The 14,227-nt window shown below is 46.4% G+C and overlaps 1 protein-coding gene across 2 annotated transcripts in view; it reads left to right on the forward strand.

The window, feature by feature from the left end:
- NDUFAF6 (NADH:ubiquinone oxidoreductase complex assembly factor 6) overlaps positions 1 to 13,338 on the forward strand; it is a 31,106-nt gene extending 17,768 nt beyond the window's left edge. For both annotated transcript variants that reach the window (XM_030553515.1, XM_030553516.1), the window contains 3 exons: positions 163 to 264; positions 6,763 to 6,819; positions 13,196 to 13,338. In XM_030553515.1, coding sequence (XP_030409375.1) covers positions 163 to 264; positions 6,763 to 6,819; positions 13,196 to 13,324 — 288 coding nt within the window. In that variant the 3' untranslated portion in view covers positions 13,325 to 13,338. The remainder of the gene's footprint in view (positions 1 to 162; positions 265 to 6,762; positions 6,820 to 13,195) is intronic.
- The last annotated feature ends 889 nt before the right edge of the window (positions 13,339 to 14,227 follow it).

Here is a 14,227-nt window from a genome sequence, read left to right on the forward strand (position 1 = left end):
TTTTCCTTCACTGAGCTTTGCTTCCTACTGACTACTTCAAAAATATGCATAAACGTTTTACAGATTTTTGATTGTAGTCTGTCTGCCAGGCAGGCTTCTGGCTTTCCTACTGTCTCTTGTTAAGCAGAAATGAGTGTTTTGTTTTTTGCTTTTCACTCTCAGTATGGAGTTTCCCAAGAAGATTTCATAAGAGCCAATCAAGAGAAAAACGTGAGAGATGTAATTTACAACATTGCCAGCCAGGCGCACGTTCATCTAGAACATGTGAGCTTCCTCTTTTCTTGTTGATAGCATATAATCCATTTTAATGTTAAGAAGCATTGTTAAAATGTGGTCTTAGATGGTGTCTTGTTGGGCACCTTATTTATTGTATCAAAGATTTTAAAAAGACTTTTACCTTCATGTAGAAGATCCGTCTCCCAGCCTATTCAGTCCTGGGCGCCTATGCTGAAAGTGATCTTATAAGTGCTGATTGCAATTACATCGAGGAGTACAGCCTTGTAGTGTTAAACTGTTTGGTCCTTTTAGTTGGAGAATAAACCCACCAAAAAACTTATTCTAAAACAATAAATTAATTTTTGAATGGAGGTTCTCTTGCATGAATTTATCTTTATAGAGTGACAGCTGTATGTGTGTATAACTATTGACTGAAAGCTTTTGCACATACAGTAGAACCTCAGAGTTATGAAGACCTCAGGAATGGAGGTTGTTCATAACTGAACAAAACATTTTGGCTGTTCTTTCAAATTTTACAACTACATATTAACTTAATACAGCTTTGAAACTTTACTGTGCAAGGAAAAATGCTACTTTTAACCATCTCAATTTAAATGAAACAAGCACAGAAAGAGCTTCCTTATCCTGTCAAGTCTCTTTTTTAAAACATTTTGGTTTTTCAGTGGTTTATGTGTAACACAGTACTGTACTCTATTTGCATTTTTATTTTTTTGGTCTCTGCTACTGTCTGATTATGTACTTCTAGTTCCAAATGAGATGTGTGGTTGACTGGTCAGTTTGTAACTCTGGTGTTCATAACTCCGAGGTTCTATTGTATGTCATTATGAGATGTAGGATCTGCAAGGGTGTGCCTGCACAGATCAGATTCCAGAATCCCAGCCATAGACTGTGTGCATGAGTTACTTTGTGTATTTTGGACACAGGTGCAATAATTATTAGGCATTTGATTTTGCCTTTAAGTACCAAACTTTTTTTTCCTGGAAACTACCTATTATATGCATAGTGAGCTACATCAGCAATGTTTCTCTGGTTTTGTGTTTGCTCCACAGCCAGTCTGTTTGGGATCACTGTTTCAAACTTCAGTATTTGTACCACGGCTTTATCAGAGGTTGTTATTCACATGGATCAATTAGTGGATCTGAACTTAAGAAACCACACTGAGACCTACTCTTTACCTCTCTGTTGCTATACATATTGAAAATAAAACACATGGGCTATGCTTATAAAAAGCACTTTGGTACATACTACATAAGCACTTGCACATTTTCCCATTTCTCCAGAAAATATAAATAGTACAAGAAATGCTTTTAATCAGATGTTACAACAATCTGTGTGTGTGTATACATTTAATTAATTAATTGCATTAAAAAACTACATTAAAAGAATAATTAAGGTGCAAAGACAAGCTCTCAAAAGTTAAATGCCTGTATAACCTTAGTTCAGCCCCCTTGTGCTTATGCATTGTGATATTCTTTAACTACGTAATTATACATGCCAACATCCTCCCCTCCCAGCATCTCTGCCTCATTTAATGAATGGGTCTTCAACATTTCTTTTTGTCCTTCACAGTTGGCGTGTGCCACCAGGCCTTATTTAGCAACAACCAAATGCTGCACTAATTACAAAATTATTAACTCCCTCATGGGAATTTTTATGGTGCTCTCACGATAATGTGTGAATACATCACAACATCTCTGTGAGGAGGAGGAGGAGATGATGATGATGATTATTATTTACAGCTGGGCAACAGCAGCACATAAAGATTAAGGTCAAAATTGTCAAGTGTCCACTAATTTTAGGTGTCCAATTTGAAACAACTAGGCCTTGTTTTTTCAGAGTGTTTGGTATTTCCTAACATTTCCTAGGTTTTGTGTGCTTGACTTTACAATGTTAACATTCTTTTTAGGATTTTTGCATATAATTTCCTAACTTTAAAAAAAAAAAGCTGACCCCAGGAAGTCTACCATATGCAATCATGTTGACCCCCACTTTGGGCCATCAGGATGGTTCAGACCATTGGAACAAACTGTCACTGGTAGCAGTCTTAGGTTGTTAACTTTTATCTGGACCAGTCACTAGAGGGAGGATGAGATGCTTGTTTTTGCTGGTGGATTTTACAGGTATTTGCTGACAGCAGAGGAATGAAGAGCTTTAGGATGCCCAGGTTCAATTCTAGGTTTTGCAAGGGAATGTCTTAGTGTTTATGAGGGGTTTTGGGTGCAGGCTGCCCCGGGGCTGCAGTGGGAAGAGAGGGTTCCCCCAAGCCTGCCTGGACTGGGCCAGGCCAAGCCTGCCTGGACTGGGCCACGCTTTGGCGGGGCTGGGCTGGGCCGAGGGAGGGGCTCCTCTCCCTGCTGCAGCAGTGGCACCTCTTCCCACCACAGCTCTGGGCCCCTGCAGCTCTGAGCCCCTGCACGAGGCTTAATAGGGAGCTGCACGGAAACTTGGGTAGAGTTAATTTACTGATCACTGGTCAGTCTTTCCATGACTAGACTAAGGCCTGGTCTATACTACCAAGTTAGGTCAATGTAAGCTGCCTTGTGTTGACCTAGCTGTGCATGTATCTACACTGAAATTTGTCTCTCACCAATGTAAACTCTGAAAAAGTACTGCGGTCGATACAGTGCGAATGTAGACGCTGTGTTACCTATGTTAACCTTAACAGTCCTCCAGCAGCTGTTCTACAATGCCCAGCGCTGACTGCTCTGGTCACAGTTGAGAACTCCACTGCCTGGGTATCAGAGACTGGCAGTTCCTCCCCTTAAAACCCTGCACATTTTTTAAATGCCTTTTAGTGATTGTCCATATTGGCAAGCACACCTACCAGCTTTCCATTATTGTGTGCAGCTGCCCAGCTGACCATGCAGGCTACGCGTTCCAGACGCACTCCAGCCTGGACTGGACAGGAGCTATTGGATCTCCTGGGCCTGCGGGGAGAAGAGGCTGTGCAGGCATGGCTATGAACTAGTTGTAGAAACATGGACATCTATGAGCAGATTGCAGAGGGGAAGCAGGAAAAGAGAGATGATAGGAATTGACAGCAGGGCTCTGTGTCAGGTATGTCATAAGACCAGGGAGGCCAATATTCAATCCTGTGCTTAACTGCCACTCTTACAAGGAGCTGCATGCCATACTTGTGGTACATGCAACTGGGAGGTCCAGCTCTGCAATGAGCCAGGACATATTTGAGACTCCATCGCAGTCTGGTGGTAGTGAAAGTACCCAGTTAGTTGTTATAGTACACTATGCCACAATTCATAGGATCAGTGACAAATACAGTGTAATAATCATATATGTACAGCAAGCACCACAAAGTTAATAGGTGCATTGACAATATTATATTAATAGATGTGTACCAAACACCACACAATTCCTAACAGGTCTTCATACTGCAGGGCCAGCTAGAGCAAAATCAATAGTAATGCGTTGTGGTGTATTGCCATTGAAGTCCTCTTTCAAAGCATCCCTGAGTGGTTTTGCTCTGTGCCTTGAGAGTAAATAATGCCAGTGCCCCTCCAATCTACCAAAATCACATTAAACTGTCGTTTTTCACCTGCTGAGCTGGTAGTTGAGTCTTTCCTTGTTGCTATATAGGTGGCCAGCATATGGCTTAATGAACAAGGGGTATGCTGGGTCCCGAAGGATCACTATCAGCATTTCAACATCGCCAGTGGTAATTTGCTGGTCAGGGAAGAAAGTCTGGGCTTGTAACTTTCTGAAAAGTCCTGTGTTCTTAAAGATTTGAGTGTAATGCACTTGCCTGACAGGACAATATTGATGTCAGTGAAGTGTTCCAAGTGATGCACCAGTGCTTGCATAATCACAAAAAATAGGCCTTTCTGTTGTACTTTGCGGCAAGGTGGTCTGGTGCTAAAATAGGAATATGCATGCTGTCTATTGCTCCACTGCAGTTCAGGAACTCCATTGCTGCAAATCCATCCACTATGTCCTGCATATTGCTGAGAGTCTCAGTTCAGCATAGCAGGAGATGATTAATGGTCCTGCACACTTTTATGACAACCACTCCCACAGTGGATTTTTCAACTCCAAAATATTTCCCACTGACTAGTATCAATCCAGCATTGCAAGTTTCCATAACATGATAGCCACGTGCTTCTCCACTGTCAGCGGAGCTCTTATTCTGGTGTCCCTACCCTGGAGGTCTGGAGCAAGCTTGGCACACTGATCCCTGAATGTGGCCTTGCGTGTCCGAAAGTTCAGCTCATCATCCCAAGCTGCATTAGGATGCAATCCCACCAGCCAGTGCACCTTTCTTGGGCCCAGAAGCAGTGTTTCACGGCTTGCAGCTGCTCTATGAACACCACCAACAATCTTGAATGGTTCTATGTCCTACAGGAATATGCCCACCAGGAAATTGGAATGTTTCTCCTGGCACCTCTTGTGGCTCTGCAGATACTGGAGGATCATGCATCCCATGCATGCAATGCTTATGGCAATACCACAGGCTCTATAGTTCTGTCAGAGATGGCAGATGGTGACACGTCTCATGTGGGTTTGTGAGATTTTCATAATAGGCACAGCAGTTATGGGATAGAGGTGGAGAAAGTAGCATAATGGGAACTGCACCCTGCAGTCCCAGTCACCCTGCATGACTTGTTTGTGGCCCACTGTGCATTGCATTGTCTTTTGGGAAGTTTTGGCACTGGATGGGGGCATACTTACCCATAGTGCACTGCATTGTGCATCGACACAACCACTCCTTGTGAGTGTACACACCACCAACACAAGGAGTCAGGTACGCATGTTCACAAGCGATATAATAACTGTGGCGGCTTTATGCCAATGTGACCTGTGCCGGCATGTTTTGTAGTGTAGACATGCCCTAAGTGATGTGATATGCTCCTGCAATGACAGTTACTGCATATACTGGGGGAGTGTTAAATTTATAACCAGTAGAGGGCAAAATAAGCTAGTGAAGAGAGTAATTTTCTTTAAAAGCTTTGTGACTAAAATACAATGAAAACAATCAAAATTGTATTGAATACAAGTGAAAGTCCTGTTGCAAAGGCAGTCCCTTTTAACAATCTTAAGTCCTACTGACACTTTTTTTTTTCCCTTTTAAAAATATAGTTCTATTCTGAAACGTAACTCTGGAAAGATGGCTTCTGTTGGTTCTTTTTATGCTTCTCAATTGCTCAACATCAAATATGCTCAGTTTACCAAGCAAAAAAATGTTTTTCTAACTGTCAGCCTTACTAGACATGGGAAAGTCAAGCTGGATCCTTTTCTGGCTCATGCATCATCACTAGTAAATATAACCCAACAAAAGTGTATTGTAGGTTTAGTTAAAGGTGAACTTAACCCCCCAAAACAGGGGGGGAGGAAATTGTCCTTTATTTCTCCTGTTTAACCTCAAAGGTTAAAATAAAAAATCCTGCTCTTTGGACTATTTAAGGGATATTCCTTTCAGTTGAGGGCTGTTAAAGATTCAGCCCATTACTATTCCATTCTGTTTGTCCAGTTCTCCAGGGGGCTGTTTAGAAAAAACAGGGAATTCAGTCATTGATATGCTTGGTATTTTTAAAGTTAAAAAAGCAGAAAAAATGTTTTTGGGAAAAAATTGATCCTGTATTTATAAATAAAGAAATCTTAAAGGACAATTTTTTTCTTCAATTCAATGAACTGTACACCTTGATTTAAAAATAATGCAACTGCAGTTTATTCTCCAGTCCTGAAGTCAGATCTGTTGTCTCAGACCCCCCACAGCCATGCGGAGCCCCATAGAAATCAGTGGGGCTTTGCCCAGACCTTGTGGTCTGAGCTAGTGGATTTGATTGCAGCTATGTCTATACTACAGCTGCACTGCTACAGCTGTTGTGTGGTGGTGCCATAGTACAGATACTTGATACAGTGAGGGAAGTGGTTTTTTTCATTGCTGTAGTTACAGCTGGTAGTTAGGTTGATGGAAGAATTCTTCCAATGACCTAGTGGTGTCTACACCAAGGTGTAAGTTGGCTTTTTCTCTCTCAGGGGTGTGATTTTTTTTGTTTTGTTTTGTTTGTACCAGTGAGTGACATAGCCAGGTCAACTTAAGTTTTTGGTGTAGACCTGCCCTAAGTTATTAATTCTTATGATCTGGGGACCAGAAGTCAGTCCCCCCCGCCCCCCTCGTAAATTGCTAACAGGAATAAAAGTAGTAAAACTGCATTTCTTATATTAAAACAAGTAGAACACATGGGGAGCACATATGTGGAATAAAAATAGATCAGTTTACATAGTAAATTTTCTGATTATACCTACAGTTTAAGCCTGCGAAAAGGCACAGGAATGGTAACAGGCATCTCACAATATTAGACACTTGGTTTTGTAATTACTTCTATATATGCTGAAGGGTGGTGCTTGGTTTTTTATATAATGAAAGTTGTACTCTTCATTGCAGTATATTCAAATCTGTAAGATTCAAGCACATGATAAGTTTTGCCAGTTTGAGCCATAAAACTCAGTATTTGAAGTTCACTTTGACATAACTTCCCTACTCAGTATCTTTTTTCCTTCTCCTTTCAGGCTAGGTCTTTCAGTAAAAATGTTCCTGTTAAAGCATTTCCTGCCTTTCTCTATACAGTAAGTGTGATAACAGTGCACTCTTTAAGTGATGAAGTAATTTGTGACTAGTTTAAGAAGTTCTTCGAGTGCTTGCTCATGTGTATTCCACAGTAGGTATGCATGCTTGCCACATGCACCGGTGCCGGAAGTTTTTCCCTCAGCAGTACCCGTAGGGAGAGCGCTGCTGTGACCCCTGCAGTGGCACCTCTATAGCGCGCTACAAGGGGAGCCACATGCTCCCCCCACGCTCAGTTCTTTCTTGCCGCCAGTGATGATGCATCGGAACAACTTGCTCCAGCTTTGCTGCAGCTCATCCCAGAACTCTTTTAGTTGTTACTAGTACCTGTGTGTGTTAGTTCAATAAGGTTTCAGCTTAGTTAGTTAGTGTTCGGGCGGGGGCATGCCCTGGGCCCCAGGGTTTAAATTGTGTGATTCTTGCAGGCGTTCGATGCCTAGAAGTGACCCACACGCCAACTGTCTCTGCTGCTTGGGCAAATCTCTCATCAGTGACCGCTGTAAGATCTGCAGGTCCTTTAAACCCAGAACTAAAAAAGAGAGAGAGATTAGACTTTTGACCTTTCTTATGGAGTCTGCACTGGCCCCAACCCTAGTGCACTGAGCAGAATCGGCACTGGGAACTTCGTCTTCAGTGCGCAGCGATCTCCCAGCATCTTCTGGTCGCCGGCATCGCTCCCCATCCAAGAAGCAGAGAGAGGCCCCATCCTCTCGGAGGCATCTAGAGAAAGCAAAGGGTGAGGCTAGACCCGCGTCGGGCAGCCCCAGTTCCATCCACCACCACCCCCACCCCCGGGCTCTAGAGCTCCAACTCAGGTTGAGTAAAGCAGCCTGGTTGCGTTGACTCAGGCCTCTCCGGACGTCTGCATGCCTTCGATGCCGGAGGCCCTGCAGGCGGCCAAGGACATTATGACTCTGCAGGTGCCCGGGGCACCACCGGCACCCAGATTCCACACTAGGGGCACCCAGATTCCACACTGCTGCTGAGCTCTTGACCGTCGATGCCGACCCGATGCAGATCCCAGTCAGGGGATTGCTCTCTGGCCCACTCGCTGCTCAATGTCCTGTCTCCAGCCTCCGCTTTCATTGCCCAACAGGTTTTCTGGTCCAGTGCCGTCGGAGCAGAGTTCCATGCACTACTCCACGTTGAGTACAGAGTATTGGTGGGATAGGGGCAGACACCGTAGATGATCCCATTCTTGGTGGAGCTACTGAAGCCGCTCCCAACAGGGCGCCGTTGCCAGTCACACTCCAGCTCTCTCGCCTCGAGGCACTGTGTCCATGGCTCCTAGTGGGGATTGCCAGCTCCATGTCGTTTCAGATCCAGGCGTCGAAGCATCTCGGAGTAGCAGCTCGAGATGGCACTGTTTGTCGATGTCAGAGTCCTGTGGCAGATGTCACTCTTGGTACCACCGCTCGTACTGCTCCCATGGCACTGATAGGTCATTGGTAACCCCAGCCTTGACCTACATGCAGCACCCTATGCTCCAGCCGGGCCAAACTGACCAGCTGGTGCCGCACCAGAGTCAATGGTAGGGGCCCCCCTGGCAAGGCCAGTGGTGCCAGTGGACCCCCTGACCCCCCCTGTGCACACCCAGCAAGGCCCTCTGTCAATAGCAGGGGCATCGCAGGCTCCTTCAGCCGCACTATCCAGACCCCTGAGGGATAGATCGGTGGGTCATGGATCTTCGGCACTGCATGAGTCCAACCAAGGGGTGGATCCTGTGGCACCAGCTGACATGCAGAGCCCCGTACCGGCCCCCTCCCCTGCACCGGATGATAACATTGCAGCCCTACCCCGCTCCACACTGCAGAAGGATTTCAGGGCTCATCAGGAGCTACTAAAGCGAGTTGCATCCAGTCTCCAACCCAAGCTGAGGAGATGGAGGGACCCTTGGACTCCCTGTTCAACGTGCTCTTGTCCTCAGTACCGGGCAGAGTGGCCCTCCTGCTGCACGAAGGGGTGGCTAACATCTCCAGCGCCCTCCGGCGAACACTGGCCTCCCTGGCCTCAATATTGTAAAAGGGCACAAATACCTTTATACTCATCCGACCCCCAACTCCCTAGTGGTGGAGTCCATAAATCATAGGGAAAGGCAGGGTCAACCAGGACCCACACCCAAAAATAAAGACTCTAAAAGACTGGACTCGTTTGTCAGGAAGATTTATTTGTCGGCCAGCTTTCAGCTCCGGTGGCCAGCCACCAGGCCCTCCTCAGTCGATATGGAGTTTAACTTGTGGGGGTCACTGCTGAAATTCGAGCCCTCCCTTCTGAAGTGTGAAAGGAAGGATTTTAAGGTGCTGGTGGAGGAGAGTGCCACCGCTGCAAAGGCTGCTCTGCAGTCGGCATAGGATGCAGTTGACAACGGCTGCTTAGTCCATAACCTTGGCTGTGTCTGTGCACAAGGCATCATGGCTACTGCTGTCTGGGATCTTTGCGGAGGCACAGTCTGTGATGCAGGATCTTCCCTTTGACGGCAAGGACCTGTTCACAGAACAGACAGACATGAGGCTCCATGGCATGAAGGACTCGCGACCCTCAGGCTCTTCGTCCCGTCCAAGGAAAAGCCTAAGACGCAAGCCTCCATCCCTGCGCCCCAGCCAAGATATAAGCCTGCCTACAAGAGGTCCAAGACCCAAAAGAGGCAACCTCAGAGGCAGTCTCGCTCTGCCCGGCAGCCTGGGCCCTCCAGGGGCAAGAAGCAGGGCAAGAGGCAGTTTTGACTGGTTGCAAGAGGGTACCCCGGTGACCCCCGAGAGGACCCTCCTACCAACAAAGTTTGCCTTCAGCAACCACTTGTGTGCGTTTCTTACAGAATGGTCCCGAATAACATTGGACCAATGGGTCCTCAACACCATTTCCCAGGGTTACACGCTACAATTTGTCTCACCCCTGCCCCCCCACCTCCCTCCCTCGGACGGCGGGGGGACTTGTCGCATCTATCCCTGCTACAGCAGGAAGTGGGTCGGCTCCTGAACTTGGGAGCTATGGAGAAGGTTCCGGAGGAGTTCCGGGAGAAAGGGTTTTACTCCCGTTACTTCCTGATCCCAAAGGCAAAAAGGGGGGCTCAGGACCATCCTGGATCTGTGGGACCTCAATCGGTTCATGGCAAAATGCCAGTTCCACTTGGTCTCTCTGGCATGTGTCATACCTGCTCTGGACCCTGGCGATTGGTATGTGGCCCTGGACCTTCAGGACGCATACTTCTATGTCCATATATTTGAGGGGCACAAACGCCTCCTAGTGGGACAGGACCACTACCAATTTACAGTCCTCCCATTTGGCCTGTCCACCACACCCAGGATATTCACAAAGTGTATGGCAGTAGTGGTAGCCTATCTCAGATGCCATGGGTACAGATATTCCCCTACCTCGACAACTGGCTGCTCAAGGGCAGCTCGCAGTCCCAGGTACAGAACCACGTGGACCTACTCTTGGCTACGTGTGCCAACCTAGGCCTCCTAGTAAACGAGGCCAAGTTGACATTGGTTCTGGTGCAGCGCATAGAATTCATAGGCGCTCTCCTGGATGCCTCCAAGGCCACAGCCTCCCTTCCCCTTGACAGGTTCCAGACCCTGAAGGGGCTTATAGCCTTGATCATGGAGTTCCCCATCACCGCGGCCAGGGCATGCCTACAGCTCCTGGGCCACATGGCAGCGTGCACGTACGTGGTCTGCCATGCCAGGCTTTGGATGAGGCCCCTCCAACTCTCGTTGGCCTCAGAGTTCTCCCAGGCCCGGGACAAACTGGACAAGGTCCTCTCGGTACCGGCACGGGTGATTGCCACGCTACAATGGTGGTCCTGCCCGGCCAATATGCTCCAGGGAATTCCCTTCCGGGACCCGACTCTGTCACTAGACCTAGTGTCTGATGCATTGGACCTGGGGTGGAGGGCCCACATAAGGAACTCACAGACCCAAGGGATGTGGTCACTGCGGAGCTGTCCCTTCACATAAACGTCAGAGATCTCAGGGCGATACGCTTAGCCTGTGTGGCATTCAGCTCACAGCTGCGCGGCAAGGTGGTCAGAGTTCTCACGGACAACACTGCCGCAATGTTTTACATCAACAGGCAAGGTGGGACGAGGTCCTCGGCCCTCTGCCGGGAAACCCTCAACCTCTGGGAGTTCTGTATAGCCCACAACATCTCCATGAAAGCTTTCCACCTGCCAGGCGTCAACAACACACAGGCTGATCACTTGAGCAGGGTTTTCTACTCCCAACACAAGTGATCACTCCACCTGGAAGTCATTCACCAGCTCTTCTGAGCATGGAGCACTCCCCAAGTAGACCTGTTTGTGACCTGACAGAACCGCTGTTGCCACAGGTTCTGCTCCAGATGTGGGGTGGGGAGGAACGCGATCTCAGATGCCTTCCTCCTGTCATGGTCGGATTAACTCCTTTATGCCTTTCCCCCGTTTCCCCTCATTGGCAAGGTCCTGGAGAAGGTGAAAATGGACAAGGTGCGCGTCCTCCTAATCGCGCCAGCTTGGTCCCAGCAACATTGGTATGGGACCCTCCTGGGCTTGCTCGTGGCTTCTTCGCAGCTGTTGCTGCTCCGCCCAGACCTACTCTCCCAGGACCAGGGCCGCCTCCTCCACTCCAATCTGGCCACCCTCCATTTGACAGTGTGGCTGATCAATGGCTAGATGCGAAGGAGAGAAGGTGTTCGGAAGGGGTCAGGCGTGTCGTCCTTGAAAGTAGGAAGCCATCCATGCACCGAGCCTCCCTGGCGAAGTGGTCCAGGTTCTCCAGGTAGGTGGGGTACTTCCCCAATGTCTGCCCTGCTCCAGCTTATCCTGGAGTACCTTCTTCACCTTAGAACTGAAGGCCTGGTCCCTTCCTCCATCAGGGTGCACCTGGCGGCTATTTCGGCTTTCCAGCCGCCGGTCCAGGGCTGCTCAGTTTTCTCCCATACCATGACCGGACATTTCCTCGAAGGGCTAGACTTGTCGTTTCCTTATGCTAGAACCTCTGTCCCTCAGTGGAATCTAAATTTTGGTGTTTTCCTGCCTCACAGGGCCCCCGTTCAAACCCCGGGCCATATGCTCATAATCTCATTTTTCATGGAAGGTAGCCTTCCTCGTGGCCATCACGTCAGCCTGGCAGGTCTTGTAGCTCAGGGCCCTGACCTGCGACCCCGTCTTACACAGTCTTTCACAAGGACAAGGTTCAGCTCTGCCCACACCCGGCATTCCTCCCCAAGGTGATCTCTGCTTTTCACATGGGCCAGGGCATCTTCCTGCCTATTCTCTGCCCCAAACCTCATGCCTCTTAATGAGGAACGTTGTCTCCATACGCTCGATGTGTGCAGAGCACTGACTTTTTATCTGGATTGGACTAAGCTGTTCCGCAGCTCTTTGCAACTCTTCGTTGCTTCAGTTGAGCGCATGATGGGTCAATCGATCTTCACCCAGAGGTTTTCCCGGTGGATTACACAGTGCATCCACTATGCTATGACCTGGCAAGGGTTCCCGCACCACCTATCGTAAGGGCTTACTCGACAAGGGCTCAGCCCTCAGTGGCGGCCTTTGTGGCCCATGGTCCCTATCCAGGACATCTGTAGAGCTGCTACCTGGTCCTCATTATACATGTTCATGTCGCACTGTGTCTCCCACTCCAGAGATGATTCTGTTTTCGATAGAGCTGTGCTTCAGCCAGGGAATCTGTGAACTCCTACCCACCTCCATCAGACATAGCTTGCAGTCACTTACTGTGGAATACACATGAGCAAGCACTCGAAGAAGAAAGGACAGTTACCTGTTCCGTAACTGGCATTCTTCGACATGTGTTGCTCATGTCTATTCCACATCCTGCCCTCCTTCCCCTCTGTTGGAGTTGGTCTGGCAAGAAGGAACTGAGGGTGGGGAGAGCGCGCAGCTCCCCTTATAGTGTGCTATTGATGCACCGTTCCAGGGGTCACAGCAGCGCTCCCCCTACGGGTACTGCTAGGGGAAAAACTTCCAGCACTGGTGCACATGGCGAGCACACACATCTACTGTGGAATAGACATGAGCAACACATCTTGAAGAACGTCAGTTAGGGAACAGGTAACTGTCCTTTTATAAATGGTAATGCACCAAATTAATTGTTAATTAGTAATAGTTTTTTAATTTCAGTGGGAGTCTGGGGTGCTTAATACATCTGAAAATTATGCCACCTAATTAGGTGCCTAAATATAGATTGAGGTGTCTAACTGACCAATAGTTTTATTTTCTATTTTTTAAGGGCACAGTTTCTCAAAAGGTTTTCCATGTATTCATAGACTGTCAAGAATGGTTTAGATGTTTATAAAATAATATTTCATATACTGCTGTTTGTATCTGTTGGCTATTCTTGTACGTTATACATACTAAACCTTTTTTTTTTTCTTTTCTAGGTTGCTTTAGAGGATTATTTATATAAAATACAGAAAGTAGATTTCAACATATTCCATCCAAGCTTACATAAGAAGAGTACATTACTACCATTGTATTTATATATTAGATCCTGGAAAAAAAAATATTAAAAATAGACTTAACATGTCAGACTGAGTATTGCTTTTTTTAAACTGATAATTTTATAGAAATGTTTGTTAAATAAGCAATTTTGTTATGCATTCTGTGAACTATTCTTAATTGGAAGTAACATGTGAGCATGACCTGTAGCTATTAGCTTACTGATCATAAGAAAAGCTTGTTCTTGTCAGTAAATTAGGCAGATGTGATTTGGCAGACACATAGATATGAACTGTTCTAATGTTACTTTTGTTGTCATTTTTTTGTAATAACCACACTTAAAATTTGGCTTCAAGTAAATAATACTTTAGATAATCCTCCATTAATATTATTACACTATCTGCTAAATGCTTTCCTGACATAAAAGAAGGCACGGTTCCTGCGCAAAAGAGCTTACAGTCTATACTCTCGTATTCAGCTAAGCAACATTATTTAGTATTTTAAAAATTACACATTACACAAAGCAACATTTCTTGTGTATGTCATTGGTTTGACGGCACCATCACTGAAATCTTTCTCGATGCCTTCATCTTGTCCCCAAATCCTTGCTCTTCAGTCCCCACATGGGCAGAAACCTGCTTCTGAGATATGCTGGATGTTCACACTTCCAACTCTCTCGATGGAGTTCCTCCATATTTCAATGGGAATTGGTAGGTGCTCAGCATCTCTAAAGATAACAACCTAAATGCTCAGTATTTCTGATATTTGTTTTCTTTCATAAAATTGTGCTTCCTAATGTCCATTTTTCTTTGTTGCACAAATCCTGTAGTTTCCTTTGCTGTCATCCTTTTCCTGTTACATAGATATTTTGCATTTAGAGGTTTTTTTTGTTTTTTTTTGTTTTTGTTTTTTAAATCAGGTTTAATCTTCCCAGATGCTTGGTTGCATAACAAGATCCTATGTTTTTTTATTGC

This window comes from Gopherus evgoodei, chromosome 2, assembly GCF_007399415.2.
Source record: "Gopherus evgoodei ecotype Sinaloan lineage chromosome 2, rGopEvg1_v1.p, whole genome shotgun sequence".
Taxonomy (NCBI): Eukaryota; Metazoa; Chordata; order Testudines; family Testudinidae; genus Gopherus; species Gopherus evgoodei.